The sequence below is a fragment of the Alosa sapidissima genome, chromosome 3, assembly GCF_018492685.1.
Source record: "Alosa sapidissima isolate fAloSap1 chromosome 3, fAloSap1.pri, whole genome shotgun sequence".
NCBI classification, from domain to species: Eukaryota; Metazoa; Chordata; class Actinopteri; order Clupeiformes; family Clupeidae; genus Alosa; species Alosa sapidissima.
In genome coordinates, this window is record NC_055959.1 from 24,666,488 (window position 1) to 24,683,977 (window position 17,490).

At 42.4% G+C, this 17,490-nt stretch overlaps 1 protein-coding gene and 1 long non-coding RNA gene across 3 annotated transcripts; one reads left to right on the top strand and one right to left on the bottom strand.

The window, feature by feature from the left end:
* The first annotated feature begins 568 nt into the window (after positions 1 to 568).
* Positions 569 to 11,643, top strand: LOC121706161. The gene is made up of 3 exons (XR_006030976.1): positions 569 to 653; positions 8,093 to 8,096; positions 11,633 to 11,643. It is a non-coding gene; the product is annotated as an uncharacterized LOC121706161 (long non-coding RNA).
* cacng4b (calcium channel, voltage-dependent, gamma subunit 4b) lies at positions 6,931 to 17,490 on the bottom strand. 2 transcript variants are annotated; one of them, XM_042087667.1, is made up of 4 exons: positions 17,196 to 17,490; positions 9,755 to 9,838; positions 9,426 to 9,566; positions 6,931 to 9,042 (listed from the first exon to the last, which is right to left on the bottom strand). In XM_042087667.1, the coding sequence occupies exons 1-4, from the start codon at positions 17,413 to 17,415 to the stop codon at positions 8,492 to 8,494; spliced, it is 996 nt and encodes a 331-aa protein (XP_041943601.1). In that variant the 5' UTR covers positions 17,416 to 17,490; the 3' UTR covers positions 6,931 to 8,491. The 2 variants fall into 2 exon arrangements, with proteins under 2 accessions (XP_041943601.1, XP_041943603.1); XM_042087669.1 differs by lacking the exon at positions 17,196 to 17,490 and adding an exon at positions 10,633 to 10,679.

Sequence of the window (17,490 nt, forward strand, 5' to 3'; positions counted from 1 at the left end):
AATGGATGTTTACTGTTGAACCCCTTCTCTGTGCTCTGAGGCTTTGTCTCCAAATTTTACGTTTACAACAGATATATCTCAGATAATTGCAAACTGGTAAACATATTTGGGTTAGTAGCAGTAGAATGATTATGCTGGCATACCTCATCTGTGTATGATTATAAGCAATACACTTTTTTCTGTTGTCTGAGAACTATGCATCAGACTCCCAATGGTTTCTAAAACAAGGTTGCATGAAACCTCTAAGCAGAAACTCTGCCTAAAGTGAGTTAGATGTAAAAGAATCCACTATTTCAGAATTTTAGTTCATAAGCTTACCGGAAACATAATGCATGGCAGAAACGTTTTTAATTTTGATCCCTACAACTAAAGAAAGGTCAGTCCTCTAAGGCTTGATATACTGAAGCTCAAAATGTAACATTTATCTAACATTTCCTAGCCTGGGAATACCTATACGAACTTTCGGCAAATTTAGGATTTGCTCTGCATGTCTGTCTGGCCAAGAGGCCATTGAAGCCCATTTCCAATGTCCCTAAAACACGGGCACACAAGTACAACCCCAAATCCGCATTGACGTGTATTTCTTTGCAATTGAGTAAACAACTGCATTTAAAACCTTTGTTTACAAGATTGCTACACTTCTGAAATGATTTGTTAAAAGTTTACTGTACCAATTTAAGTTTAATTTCACTGCTAGTTATGCCCCTGCTGGAAGTCATAAGTCAATGAACCTTTTCTAGACCCACTCTCAATTGAGACAGAGACTTGCTAATGAGGAGACAGAGCACTCAAAGAATCTCCCATAGAAATGGCGTCGTGATTCGTAAAGCCTTGCGCACACGCAGTTCTGCCCAAAATAGATGCCCGATAAGTGCCCAAAAAGCGTTACAATATGGCCACCGAGTGGAGGGACTTGCCTAAAAGGACTTTGATTGAGAAGGGTCTGGTGTCACCGAGGCTAAGGATTTCGGACGTCAATGAATGGGGTCCAATCAGATTTAAAGCATGGGGACACTGGGTGGGGCATTGACATTGTAGAATTGTGGAAAAACTGAGGAAGAGTAGAATTGAGATTGCAGAACTGTGGGAAAACTGAGATGAAGACCTGAGCAGCCGAAACATTTTGATTAAACTACACTGGGAGCATGTAAGACAGTTTACAGATATATTTCCTCTTGATTTCCCTGCTGGATGGATGTGGATAGATAGGTGGATGATTGGATGGATATGAATAGACAGATGTGTATGTTCATGCATTGTAATAAGAAGCCACAGAATAACAGTAATACAACACTATGCATGATCACTTAGTGAATGTTTGAGTGGAAAATGATCCAGATTCTATCAAACATATTGATATTTTCTTGACCGGTCCGTTCGATGGTCGACATGTTTGCAATTATGACATTAAACAGCTAAAAGCTCAATCTTTATGTTTGTGCTTATAACTAACTTCCAATCCTACCACACTCCGTCTATAGGTTTGGTCTACTCAGTCGCATTCTTATCGGGTGTTACTGAAAAAATCAGGAGGTATGTTCCCAGCTTTTGACATGGTTCCCATGGTGAGATGAGAAATTGAACAAAATTGCCACTGCATGTGTGTGTGTGGCATTCAAATGAGTTGACAATGACATTCGAATGAGTTGGCATCGTATTCAAAAAAAATAATAGTCAATATTTTTTTTAAAATACTCTGTATAAAAATATATTTAGGCATATAATAAAAATAAGAATTATAATGTGAGCCTCCTTCACGGCCCGGTCAGAGGCTTGATCAGTCTTCAACAGGTGAAGTGGCATAACCCATGGTTAAAATGCAGAAATGCCAGCATCACTTGGGCTTGATGGCCTTCACTTGGTCATCCTTCTTCTGGGCGTTCTTAGCTTCTTTCTTCCCACTGCGCCTCTCTACCTTCCTGGCCTTCTCCTCAGCCTTGGCGAGAGCTTTCAGCTGTTTTTTCCTCTCAGCATCCCTGACCTTCCTCTCCAGCTCCATGAGCTGCTTCAGGTCCAGCTGATCTGCCTTCACGTCTTTAGAGGCACTGCCGCTGGGAGCATCCTGAACAAGAAGAAAAAACACACAAGTTTTTTCAAAATCATCTGACAGATGTGGGAAGTTTTCAAATAGTAAGTAAGGCAAGTCAATCCATAAGAACTACTGTATAGGCCCTGGGAACATAGGGCCCTCTAACAGGGGAACATACTGTAGGGCCCTGGGAACAATTTCAATTTGGGACCTTGCAGTCGGAATTGTGATTTGTTTATTCAAAGTCTCAAGTCCAAAGTAGCCTGGGCAATTCGAAGTGTCAGTTTATTGCACATAATTTTTACATCATTTTGAATAGCCACTGCACCCGTGTTTGTTGCCGTGTTCGCAGAATCATTTTATGCAAGCAAACTGCATACAGGGAATCTTTATTGTTGATGTCAGACATGATAATCATCCAAACATCTTTCATCTTGACTCGTGCTGTGGCCTGATTCAGTGCTGCCAAAACTCTGCTTAGCCTTTCTGTCTCTGGTCCTGCGCTGTGCTGTGTGAGAGGGGGAGTGGCTACAGTAGAGCGGAGAAAGCCAATGTGTGCTTCTTTTACTGATACATTTAACAATCTTTTGCATGACTTATCCAAACAACATCAAACTAGGCACTGCACTTACTTGTTGCTGTAGCAAGACACACATTTGAAATCAATCGGAGGAACGGTTTGAGAGATATGCGAATAACAGACACACAGACAAATGGACAAACAGACAGACAGACAGACATTCCTATAATTTATAGATTATTCTGGGGAACATAGGACCCTGGGAACATAGGGATGACCGTTGATATTAGAAAGCTAGATACCGCATTGGGCTCCAGAACGTATGTAAATATTGGTGGGGGCAACCAGGGCAACAATCACTGCAGGCCAATGGAGAAACATGTGACACTGACTAGAAATCAGACAGGTGTCTGATTGCCGGCAAGTGTTGCCCATAGACAACAAGGTGTTGTCATTCATGTATGCCACCTAATAGAACTCGACGGACAATGCGGTATATCTAGCTTTCTAATATCTATGGGGATGACTCCCTGCGGGTCGCGTCAGGTAGACTTCAGCTGATCTGTTCGGGACAAGCTGCCGTCTGTTCTGGCTCCTCCCGACCTGAACACTCTGGAATGCTCTCCACAAAAAACGGGTTCCAAAAGGGATTTCAAATACACACACACACACGCACATACAGACAAACAGAAACAAAAACAGCATCAGGAAATGTTCTTTCCCCCAGTTTTCTGACAGTTTATTCATGGAAATAACAAGGATCATCATGAACAGATGGGAACCGTCATACCGAAAGCAACACAGCTAGGTTATGATGCTAAAATAAGCAGATTATTCAAAGGCAAGAATTTGTGTGTGATAAGCATATCCTAGCCCTCAGACCTGTGTGTAAGAGAGACCAGCGCCTTGAGACTGTCACTGAGGCAAAAACAAGCAGACATTCAGAAGTCCTAAAGCATAGACACTGTACATTTAACTATTTTACTCTGTGTTGCACTACTCAAAGATATTGCACTTTGCTGGCACTGAAACAGTGTTGATAGAAATGACTGGATATGATATCTGTTTCCCTGTTTCTCCTTTATTTAAAAATAGAAAGGCCTATGTACAGTTTAGAAGCCCTCATCCTGTGCAGATGTTCAGCCGAATCTCTGACAATTACAGTGAGGCTTTCCTCTTCATTCAACTGATATTGGTACCACTTACAGTATATAGCACAAATAGGAGATACAGTCAGTTGACTTGAACATAATCCACAGAAACAGTCTTGTCAGAGCACTCTTTCATTCAGTCTGGTTTGGGGGTTTAATCCGGTTGAGTTTGAAGCAGTCATTTTAAGGTAACAGTTTTGTATGTTTAACGTAGCTGTATTAATGTGTGCTTGCACATGTATATCTGTGCATTTATCACTAATACAGTATGTAGACTTGCTCCTCTCTGATTCCCTGTTTCATGCTCTTGCTTTCTAATCCTTCCTCTCATACACTACTGTGAAAAAGTATGGGATCACTTAGAAATGTCTTATTTTTGAAGGAACCTGTGAAACAACACCAAATCAATCAGAAATATTGTAGAAATCATAAATGTTGTAAATGATTATTAAAGAAGGAAATGGCTGATTTTTTTTATTGCAATGTCCCCTTAATTATCTAAAGCATAAGCTATTGTAGGTTTAATTAAAGAGACAAAATGGAGACCTCTGAATCAATCAATCTATCTCGAATCAATCTATTCTTGGCTAGTCCATGTAAGAAATAGCTAATAAACTGAAGGTCTCATACAATGCTGTGTGCTATTGCCTTTACAGAAGAGAGCAAACTGGCTTTAGCCTTATTTATACAGTTGATGGCTTAAAGGTGCTCTAAGCCATGCTGGGCAACGTCACTTCTGTTGACTTTCAAACAAAACAGAGAGCTAGCTCGAAGGCAGATGACAAAAGTGTGTTCAGGAAAACGTCTGCATTTCAGACTTTTTCATCCCCGCCAGAGTTTAACAGGTGCGATAATTGAAAATCCCCATGTTATTTTCCCATAGGAAAAATCGCCAGATACCGGATGTCAAAAATGGCTGCTTTTTTGTAGGCGAACTTCAGAGGTCTATTGAAACTCTCCTAGCATCTCGTCTGTGATTTGCTGGAACAGTTTGTTATGTTTTTATGGGCTAGGTTTGCCCAGGTTGTTTTTGTTGCCGTTCTTGGAGCCTGGGCTGTCCACAGAGATCGCGACACAGACAGCTAGCGGTTGCTAAGGTGCATAAAATGTTTTAGGCTAAAAAACACGTGGCATCGCTTAGAGCACCTTTAAACCAGAATAGTATGGAGTGGGAGGAGCAAAAGGACACAATAGTTTGTTTAGTTTAAAGGATGAACTCTGAACGTTTTTTTAAGATAGAGCCACCATAGGTGTCCGAGGTCACAGAGTACTGTTGGTAGGGAAAAAATGTTCCAGTGTTTGGACCATGGGAAACAGAGATTTGTGACTGCCTACAAACACTGGATATATACTGTTTCTTCACAATTACTGAGTTTTGCTGAGTAGCACAAAACTTGTAATGACATCTTGAGTCCGTTAAGAGCTAGCCACTAGTAGAATCGAGCTATGTAACACAGTTTTGTTTTTTTTGTTCTTTCCTACCAACAGTACTTGTTGACCTCAAACCACAGGCCTCTGTGTTAAAAATGGTCAAGAAACTGTTGACTCGCAGGACCTTAAAGGAAAACTTATCACATAGAGCAGCTACAGTGCTACACTCTGGGGGCATGACTTAAAAAAAAAATCTTTCATTTTTTTCGTACTGATAGTACTCGACAACCTCGAGAAACAGAGATCTATGTGAAAAATTGCCGGAATTCTCCTTTAACTGGCAACTGCTAAATTGTACCAGCAGAACATGAGTGTCAACATCAACTGAAGAGGTGATTTCAGGGTGCTGGCCTTCTACACATAATTGTAAAGATTAGCCATATATCAGAACACCCAACAAAAAGAAAAGATTAACATGGGTAAAATAACAATTGTTAGAAGACAGTGAAGAAGTAATATGGATAGACAAATCTATCTAGGGATTACTATGACCCAAAGCACAGATGCAAACTATGCAAGAACCATGTAGGGAAGAAGCTGACAACTTTGGAGTGAAATGGAAATATCTAAGTGACTCCAAACGTTTGAAGTGCCAGGCTGACAGAAGTGAGACCCCCAGACCCTGGGCTGGGCTCTGCTCAAGGTTTCTTCTCTTGTTGATGCATAGCTTTCCTGGCAGCTATTGCCAACCTTGTGATCACTCATGTTTGTTTTTCTAGGTCCTCTGGCCCTGTAGGGCACCTTAAGAGCCTTGCTCATTGTTAATGGTGCTGTGTAGACAAATAACTTCTGAATTGGAATGACTCAATTCCCATATCCATATCGTATCCATTTGAGGCCGTCATGTGATTAATCAACTGGGAATCAAACTCATAACTGGAATGATTCTACGCTAAGAAGTGGGCTGAAATGATCCTGATTGCCGACCGGAGACAGAGCTCTAACTGGTGGCCTGAGGCCGCCGCGTGTTGTCCGTGGGTTTCTTCATGGCTTTGACTAATGGCCTGTCATCTTCCGCTTTCCCAAGATCTGTATCAGCTTACTGTCTTTCGCACACATGATGTCACCGTGGTGGAAATCTCATTGTCTGACCCCCCCCCCCCAACCCCCTCAAGACGTGTGACATTTATGCCGGCAGTCCTTTTGTCCGCCAATGGCGTCCCAGTCTCCCTTGGTGGAGCTCCACTCAGGAGCGGGCCAGAGTCAGACAGGCAAGAGGGCATCTCTCAGACTCATAAGAGGACAGGCTATATTTAACTCACATTCACCCTTCAGACAAATGTCAGCTGTTTAAAGTGTGTGTGGTGCGGAGGGGATGGGGGAATTGGGGTAAAAAGAAAGTTGCAAAAAAGGCATTTGAGTGACAGCACTGTTTTTTGTTGACCCAACACTCAGTAACACTGATTCCTACAGCCCAAATGGTTAGCTGCTGTATCTTAATAACATTTTACACATGTTGTGTGTAGGTGAGCTGCTAATTGTGGCTTTCAGGGTCCCCTCCAGTGTTTGCTCAAACTGTGGCACACAGTAACTGTAAACACCAGTCGCTGAGAGCAAAAGAGCTGGATTAAGCAATCGTACTATTAAGACATGCCACAAGCCCTAAGGAATTTACTACATTTATAGAAGGGGTTTACTGACCTTTACCAAATGTAAACTCACACACCTGGTGTTAACATCACCCTCCTTACATGATCAGTCAAAGCCATTCTTATTAGAATTCAGTATTCAGGACATGTAACTGAATGTTACTATTGTAAACAATATGTTATTTCTGAATGGGAGGAGGTCTAAATCAGCATGCTTTTAAAAACAGCAAGAAATTGTTTTAATATTAAAACTGGGCACTGAATGGGAGATACCTGCGAGACAAAGATAGCCACTACTAAGACACTACAAGCCATACTTAACAGTCCAGTAAAGAAAAAAAAAAGAAAAATAATACATTCGTAAAACATAAAAAAATATGTTAAAATGGTAAAATGGCTCTTCAGCTGACATTTTTATCAAATACACGGATACTAATGTCCAATGTCAAGTTTGAAGTAAAGGCATTTTAATTAACAGCTTATCATACACCTGTGTCAAAACTACGGCACTTCGACAAAAATGAAATACTGTTTTCCTATATGCGTGGGCACTGTCTGCTGTCCAAGCCCTCACTGGAGCACAAACTGTTGTACCATTTGGCTGATAGGCACAGAAAACAGGATAAGACAACTGTGGCTACACAGATATGGCACAAGAGAGGTTTACAGCACAAGACTAAAGGCGTTTATATACAAAATGCACACAGGTGGCAGGGGCACTACTTCTCCATTAGCACCATTGCAGTCCATGAAAGTCACATTTCTACAGGATGGTGAGTGTGTACATTTTCAATACCTGCAGGAGAAATATTTCTCCTTCCATTTAAGATTTTAAATGTTTAATACATTAGTAATGTGATTATATTCTCATCATAGATGTTATGTTCTAGAATCTAGAGTTCCATATTATCCTTTATATTCATATTCATGACTTGTCAGATAGAAAGTGCAACATCTATGAATGAGAAAAGGTGAGACAATGTCTGTTTCTTTTTGTCTTCTCGTTGTCCATAGCTGAATGTAAACTCAATTTCTTCTCTTTGAGAAATCCTTCAATTATATGAAGTCACAGGCTTGTCCATCAAACATGATGTGGCATTGCTTCTAAAGAGATTATTTGACTACCTTTCGCCATTGCCATCCTTTTGGATATTGTCCCTTTAGGTCCAGCTCATATGCTATAGATGGTCTTCACAGTTTTTTTTACTAGTTAAAATTATAAAAAAAAAATGTGGCACTTCCATATGCATTTCATAATGAGACAGTCTGTAGATCTGTCCACTAATCCTTCATGGAGAGCTTCAGGACCTCGGCTCATGTGGAAATAGTCTTGCTGGGTCTGGCTTATTCAAGCTGGGTTCAACGTATGCAGGGTTGTTAATTCTACATACCTAGCTGACGGGACTACAATAAGACCAGCTCAAATGAAGAAAAGCCTTTTTGGCTGATTTCATATAGGCACTCAGTCTCTAAGACACCTGGTTCCTCAGATGAGGTGATGGTGCCACAATCTAGGAGCAGCTTATGGAAATAAAACCCCATAAAAAACTCCTACAGAGTGGAACTTCCAGATCCATGTCATATAGGCATGGGCTGTCCGACAGACCCAGTCTGTATAACATGGACTGGGATGCGACCAGGACAGTATTGACATGGTACTTCTGACAGCTGGTTATTTGGCCTTGGTTTTTGAGAGGTCCATCCCAGATCAGGACCCGTCCATTCCAGTTCTTTGAGAGGGCCTGGCTTTCGTGACGCCTCCTCCTCCTCCTCACACAGGCGTGGTCCGCCTGTTGATGGTGTCGTTGAGGTCGTTGGGGAAACAGTTGTGCACCTGCAGGAAGCCTGCGGCATCGTGCTCGGGGCTGTACGTGCTGTCCGTGCCGGCCTTGAGCGAGTGCTCACGCGTCAGCGTGTACATGGAGATGTCGCCCAGCGGCGCTGTGCCGCCCGCGCTCCCGCTGCCGCCGCCGCCACCCACCGACGCCTCGTGCGACGACGAGGCCTCGGTGGAGTGCGAGCTCTCGCGGGACGCCCGCCGGCGGTAGCGGAAGCTGGGGATGCGCGAGTAGGGCGAGGAGGACGAGGCCGAGCGCACCAGGGCGTGGTGGCGCGAGTGCAGACGCAGCACCTCCTTGTTGTGCTCAATGTAGATGTTGACGGCCAGCACGGCCACCATCTCAGCCACGATGAAGGACAGCGCACCAAAGTAGAAGGACCAGCCGTAACTGTACTGACTTTTCTTGTCCTCGCCCTTCTTGTCGCCCGGGTCGCCTGTATTGCTGGAGATGTAGACGATGATCCCGATGATGTTACTCAGCCCTGGAAACAAGACGAGGATGGAGAACAAGCAGAGGCTTAGCTGGGTCAGACATCTCTTTTCCATTTATAGCTACAGGTGATCTGGATACAGCTCCTTGTGTTTCTATCTGGCAGCAAAGTCAGATGAGAAGCTGTTTCACTTCCACGTGGTTATTTTCCACTGCTGCATCTGGTTGGAAATGTAACACATTTGATGCTTTTTTCTGGCCTAAATGCTCCTGTTAAGATTCATATCTGGGAGATATGGTGTCAGACCTGAGCTACTGTGTTGGAGTTATATTAACAGCAGCACATTTGTTAACCTAATCCCCTACATAATCACATCAATGCCTCCTATGATTGTTTACATGTGCTTATGAGAGCAGGGTGGCACGTGGACTCACCTGCAGCCACAAACAGGATGCCAGCGCTGAGCAGGATGTTGTTCCTCTTGCTGTAGATGCGACCGACTGCCACACACAGCCCTCCCAGCAGCAATAAGCTGGAGCTGAGGATCGGAAACACACTGGAGGCCCGCACTATGCCTGTTAAAAGCACACACACAAACACACGCACAAACGCACACACAAATACACACACACACACACACACACAAACATGTACACATGCACACAAAGAGAGATCGGTCCTCAGTGGTGATATAATGCCTGATTAAAAGAAAAAAACTATCCATAGGTCGACTATATTGAAAACACAGAGGCTGGTTACTCACGTAGGAGATATTCTGAGCTGTCTGTGTCATAGTCATTGTCATCTGGGAAATGGTTGATCCGGTAACAGTACCCTTTATTGATGCCTGAGAAAGAAAGGAGGAAATGATGGACGAGACTAAAGTAGGTTTGAGCGTGTGTGGTTTTTATCTTTCCTCATTAGCGCTACTGAGTATCTACCTACACCAGTGTTTCTCAAACTTTTTCAGACCAAGGACCACTTAACCAATAAAAAAACCCTCACGGACCACCTAGCTAAAAAAAAAAAACAGTTGATCTACTTCATCAGTATATGACACAATAGGCCTACTCACTGAACCACCTTGCCTATTGTCTTTGCACCTTGCTTATTGTGTCAGAGAATTTAATTAATACGATTTAAATTGGTGTAGCTTACATAGGCAGCATTGTTGCAGAACTGTTTGGATTTACATACAAGTTGGTTCAATATTGTCCCCGGACCACACTTTGAGAAACACTGATCTACACTTATTTGAGTAACATTTCTTTTCCATAGCAACTTACAAGAAAGGCAGATATTATGAAGCACTTACCACTTGAATTAATGAAAAATGTCATAAGAAAATATGATTATCTGACTGCTTTATAGTGAATAAATGACAGAGAATCCAATGATCCTCCACCACTTTGAAAAGGTGACACAAACCGTGACTTTGTGCAGACATGGCATTTGGGATAGCTTATAATCAGAAAATGGTCCAGGCTGTCATTATTGCCATGGCCTCATTTATCATTTATTCATCTGCCTCTATGTGCCCTCGGCATGCCACTATGTCAAGAGAATGATCATGAAATACTCAGCATCAAATGCACTATGAAAGGAGGAGTGCTGTGGTGCAACTAGCTATAGCACCCATACCACAGGTCCAGACTCCCAAAGAGACCCCAGTTCCAGTCATTTCCAGATCCCACCTCGTCTCTCTCTTCACTGTCCTATCGGATAAAAGGCATACAAGCCCCTCCAAAATAATCATTAAAAAAGATGTATTATGAAAGGAAGTAAAGGCCTTCATCTGGTTTGGTCTGAACTCCAGCTGGGCGTCTGAGTCATACATACACAAACATCTCAGCAGTTATGTAACTACTAAAATAGCCCTTTTCTATCAATAAACTAAACTATTTCTGATACATTTAATTCTCGCTGTCTCATGTCTACCTTGAGTAAGTCTGTCACTGGCCCAAACGAAATGTATACATGCTTGATAAATCATGCTCAGGCAGTCTCAGACATTGGGGGGGGGGGTGGGGGGGTTGATCCTGTTATTCCATACAGTAGCAATGCACAGCGGATATGAACTTGCAGAGAAGTTCAATACAAACACCTCTGTCCTCAATCTTAGCAAATCAAGCAGGCCAACCATAGGGAATATGGTTGGGAACAAGAGGGCAGACTAACCCCTGTGTGGCATCATATCAGGCCGACGAGGTGTGAAGAGGCCCCTGACTGTGTGTGGAGATGGCCGACGTGACTTGCGACGGGGCCCCTGAGGTGAGACAGTACAAGATGTTGTTAACTGGGTCTGCTGTTTAATCAGGAGCATCCAATTAATTAGAGTTAAATAGGTCCGAGGAAGTGGAGCACTGCAGGTTTTTTCTGCTCTTAGTGAGTCATTGTTTTAAAAAGAAGGGCCTATTTAAGGCCCCTGATGTAAGTGAGACTCTTGAAGCTGATCAAAGCCTTGGCATGTGACCAACTCTGACATCATGCTCCAAATATATTTATACATTATTACAATTTATATCACATTTTATTGCTGAAACTGGAATATTACATATAGTTTTATATATATATATATATATATATATATATATATATATATATATATATATATATATATATATATATATATAATGTTGAGGCTGACTTCAACCAATGCATTCCAGTGCTAACTATATAGAATGCTTTAAAATCCAATTCAATTTCACACCATTTTCCCAATCTGGGAATAGTATATGTATTTGCTTTATTAAAAAGTATGAAAACCGAATGTACGGTTGTCTTTACGAGAGTTCTCTCTGTGTCAGTGGCAAAATCCATACGGGAAAGCTGCACTGCCTGTCTTGTCTTTGAATAAAATCATGTGCATGAAACATTCTACCCTGATATCAGGATGCTGTGATTACCTCTCTCTCTCCCTCTCCATCTCTCTCTTTCTCGCTCTCTGCTCAACTGAACTGTCATTTTCCTCTCCATGCAGAGCTCTTCTTTCCATATAATCACCAGGCAACAGTCCATGTTCACATGCTGGACCTTGGCTTGCATACCGTTATTTGCACTCTGTTGAAGCCACTCTAGAAACAAGACAGTCGCCTGACAGTGCATCAGAAATAGGCTAGGCTAACCACCTGTAAATAATGTATCTGAGAAACATAAGCAATTTAATCCTCTAGGATCTGGACTCTGGATGAAAAATGCTACTAACAGAAAAAAACAGGAAACGTATGGGGTCACATATCGAGGCTTATGTTAAAGTTTCAGCAGAGAATGTGACAGGAAAAAAAGGACCACAACATCCCACTTAATATGCAGAATAGTATTTAACACATACTGTTTGATTTAATTTAATTATAGGTATACCTACCCTTAAAGGTCTCATGTCAAGACTTACAACTGGCTTTTGATGGTGCTTTGACCATGCTGTATTCTAGTAACACATGCACCTGGATCTTATTTGTAAATCTGCTGTAATTGTGCATGCAAACAATTTCTGACAGATTCATTTCTGTAGAGCAGAAAGCAGAATGTCGAAAATGTCATTGCTTTGTTCCAACACCTGTCATCTTCATTAACACCTGAACATTAGTTTAGCATAACAAGGAATGGGACACCTCAAATTACCAGAAGACAATTACATATATACTAACATGGTGAGGTGAGAGGTGTAAAAAAGGTGAGAGGTGTAAAATTACAATGCTCTACAATACAATTACAGATCAGTGTACACACAGAACAGTTTTGACATTTGTGTATCCATATCAGATCAGACTAGAGATACAAGTCCTGTGTCATTATCTCTGCCAAGGAGGCAATGTTTTCGGTGTGATTTGTTTATGTATTGTCAAAAGAATTATGGGGAAATACCATGAAACTTGGCAGAAGGGTGTAGCATGGGACAAGGAAGACATTTTGGGACATTTTCAGTGTATCTGAATCATGGGACAAATAGATGTCTTTAGTTTTACTTTAATTTACATTGTGAGCTCTATGCTCTCTGTGTGCCCTTCTGGTTTTGGATCATTTCAGTGCTACGCAGTAGAGATAAATTATCTCCCATAAAGAAAAAAATTACAAAACCCCCAATGCTGTCCCAATGATGCCTTCGGGTAAGAGTTCTCTATTACAGCTCAACTCTCAAATCTTTCAAAACAGGGAACAAAACAGGAAGCCGAGAAGCTTCATATATCCATTAAACTGAGAGTACCACCCTTTTGTGAGCATAGTTGAAAATCCATGCTGTGTGTGTGTGTCAGTATGTGTGTGTGTGAGAGAGAGAGAAAGAGAGAGTGAGAGAGAGAGAGAGAGAGTGTGTGAGTGTACAGTGTGTGTGTGTGTGTGCGAGAGGAGAGTAATTGCACTCGGAGAAACACAATAAGCCGTGTTGCTGCAGGCTCCCCATTATGGTCTCACCTCACCGGCCTGCCACTGTGTTTAACAGCCGCCGTGCATTAGGCACTCTCATCTCATGTACCGTGTGCTCGCCCCACGGGGACAGCTATTTGCCCCCACCCCCACCAGCCCCCCTGTCCCTCACCCTCAGGCTGTCCGTCATCATCAGCCCCCCTCTCTCTGAGCATGGGCCTTTCACGGAGGCGTGCTGATCATCATTCACTCAAAATTACTCCGGCCGCGCCATGCCTCGCCCAGGCCCCTGGGCTCCATCGGAGCACCACGCCACTCGTGCCCGTCCGATTTGCCGACGGCCGTGATTCGCCATGCATACGCCAGGTGTGGGAAGGGCCCCTGCATGCATGTAATGAAGAGGTAAGAAACCTCTCAACTGACCTCTCAAAACAAAGGGTGGTGGGAGGTAGGCATACAGGAAGTGTGTGAAAGAGAGAAGTAGAGAGAGATAATGAACAAATAGAACAGAAAGAGAGAAACAGAGAGAGAAAAAAACAGGTCCCTGAGGCCTGAAGAGTAACAGCATTCACAACTGAGCACATCTTCTCCATGGCAACCTCAGCTCTGTTCCCGACAATCTGATTTCCATAATGTCTCCTAGGATGCCTTTGACATCTTCATTGTGCTTTAATACAACAGCCAATAACACTCCCCAGCCCCCATCACATCCAAAACCCAAAGCCCATCTCCCAACACCCTCTGGCACTGTGAGGGGGATTTGTGAAGGGGCTGAGGGGAGGCGGCAGCAAAACAGCTGTCACAACACCGCTGCTGGTTGTCGGAGATTGTTATTAGTGTAACTTAATCCACTAGTGAAAACCAATAACATGGCTCACCTGTGGTAAACATATGGACTTACTACAGAAATATTTTCAATCTCCACTGTGGCACCAGGAATAGCATGGATACAGGTTTTTAAGAGCCCATAGTGATAGGGCAGCTATTCCCTTAAAAATAAAAACAATTGTTAACTATTGCCTACTATACCAGCTCTTTCAACACAATGTGATGCTTAACAGGTAAATTAATGACATTTTATTTGATTTGTCAGTATTTCCAGTACCCTTAATCTCTTTTTAAATAGGCTGTAGCCTAGATCATTGTGAACTTCATGTCAGTCCTTGTCCTCCAATAGCTGAGTGAAGGCCTTACGGTTGCATTTAAATACTGGCTTCTTCATCGTCACGAAATGCAAAGGCATACAATATCTAAATCTCTTTTAGACAATCAATGTGTCGAATATAGCCTACAAGTGCAGTGGTTAACGACATCCGAATGGACATTTTCTGAGGACTCTTTTTGCATTTTTCACGCATTCCTTGCTCGTTTCACGCTCCTCATTCTGTGTGCACAGCGCTGGCGGGCGGAAGTCAGAGCCGCTGGCTAATTAGCGACTTGTGGCTTTTCAGCTCCCGCCTTTTAATAACAGATCTGTGGCTCGTGCTGGGAATGAAAAAGTGACATTTCTCTCTATCCCCATCTTCTAGAACAGTGATCCTCACTATTTTTTTTTTTTTTCACAAGAGCCACATTGGCAGTGCAAAATCAAAAAGAGAGCCACTTTTAAGACAACATACTAACTCACCTTTGCAAATGTGCATTTCTACATATAAATATCCCACAAAAAAACAAATAACACATCCAAAACAGCTAAATATATACAGCCAATGCTTAATAACTTCCTTTCACCTTAATTATTTGGGTGAAGGAAGAAGTATAATTCAGATGTTTGCGTTTTTGTAGTGCAGTGTTGTATGTTTATGAAGCATATTTGAAAAGATATATTGGCTGTGTTACCACATAGCCTACAGTGGGTCCCATTTAGAAATGGCCACACAGCACATTCGCGCTTTCCGTGATACACGCATAGACAGTAAAAGATACACGCAGCTGCATGAAATGTATTACAACTTATCGCCACAAGGTGGCAGTTTAAGTCCGCTGTAGCATTGCCGGTAAACAGGGCAGCGGATTGCATTCAAAGGCGTTGCAAGTGGCAGTGAGATACTGTAAGCAGAACGAAACTAAAGATCACCTCGTTGAACTCATACAGTAGTAGACTAGGCTAAATCAGAACCTACTTTTGTTTTTATCAAGCTGGGGCCAGAGATGATGGCCTTTGGCGAACAGTTTAGGCCTACTCAATGAGTAAAACCACATTTGGCGAAATCTCGCCAAAGCTACATGCGAGCCACCAATAATAGCTTGACGAGCCGCATGTGGCTCGCGAGCCGCGCAATGAGTAACACTGTTCTAGAAAATAGCCTAATACTAGTATTGGTCTTGACTGGTTGCCACTTTTGGCAGTGAGGTTTTCTGTTTTTGGTTTTCTGTTTCTGTTTTTTTTTTTTTTTTATGACAAAATGGCTTCGCTCTTGGAAGTTTGGACTATTTTCCTTAACGGTTCTCTCATTCTTTGACGTCCGCTTTAGCCCTATACTTTGCAAGAACAATCCAATACTAGTTTTATTTTTATATTCATAAACTGCATTTTCCATTCGGTGGAAACTGAGATTCCACGACAAATTGCTACCAGGGCCGGTTCCTCAACCTGTCCTAAATAATCTTTATTCCTGGGCCTACTGTGAACTTCAGCACCACAAGAATGGACAGCACACTAGGCCTACAGACCACCGCAGCGTCATCTTGCGTCCCATCACTCGGATAAAACCAGAGCCATCTACGAGTATTTAGCCTACACAAACTATGCTGCATCCTTCATTTGCGCCTGAACAAACTAATCTTAGAGAATTAGTCTAGGCTACTATGGCAAAAGGCTGACTAAAGAGAAACTGTTCATACCTTAGAGTAGAGTCTGAATGTTACTTGGAGAATCATTCCTCTACAAGTCTACTGCCAGAAGTTGATTTTGTTTTGCTATAGCCTACATAATCTAAAATGAAAACCTGCGCAACAGACTAGCTAGGCTAGGCTACTCAAAATTTCATGATGGCACCTAGCCTACACTCGCTGATGAAACAGTAACCTAGCCTAGGCTATGTCATAAGTAGCATACAGACTAACGGGGTGCACCAAGGAATTCGCTAATCCCTTTTACCTCTCCAGGTTAACCTCTCTACAATATAAGTCCATGGCCATGAAAAAATGCAACAGATATATCAAGGGTTATTTTAAACCCAACGTTACCATAGTGATTTCAGACATGTTGTTGCCAAGCAACAGCATCAAATACAATAAAGACATGAATGAAAGCAAAGACTATGCACCTTTCCAAGGCACACTCCCTTTCGCCCATTGAGTGATAGTGAATGTGAATCAGAGTCAGAGCCACACCAATATTTAAAACAGAGAGACGTTTAACATTTTACGTCAAAAGTGGGGTTTGCCACATTCTGTATCCGAAATAGTAGTCTATGTAACAGGCTTTATTGTTTCCTAGACAGTCCACAACTTAGGGCACGATGAACTTGTTTTCTCCTCAAAATATAAAGAGAGCTCTTTCTGTTGTTGTCACTGCGCTTCAGCTATTCTTCCTCGCTCCAACTTTGCCGACGAGATGTCAGACAGATGAAAATATCTGTGCACAGGTGACTCAAACCACGCACAATCATGCACAATCTGGTAGCCTATAGACAAAAGCCTCATCATGACTGCTTTTCCACTCAATCAGTCATTTCGCTTGAGTTGCGAACAAAGGGCCAATGAAAGCAACAGTTATTTGATGGTAAACATATCCTATACTTCTGAAGTTTTAAAGTCACTTTTTATTGTAGATATTATTATTAGTAGGCTATTTGGAAATGAAAGGAAACGAGGGTAGGAACAGAAGTCTGTCTTACCTTCTATACAGCAGATTCTCCACAAGCCGGAGTGCGTAAGATCGCCCTTGACGTTAGTTTTCTTAGTTTCGTCCGTAGTGGAATTGGTGGTGGTGTTACAGATATATGCCCGTGAATAAAGCCAGTAGTCAGTTCCTATGGCGATGGTCATCAGACTGAAAGCTGTGAAAGCTCCCACAGTGGCAAGCAGCATTTGAACCCCACGGTCGCACCAAGCCATCGCGCCTCATACTAACCTGAGTAGCCTACCCTGTTAACACATGAGGAGCGTCACGGCGCGCATCCTATGTTCAGC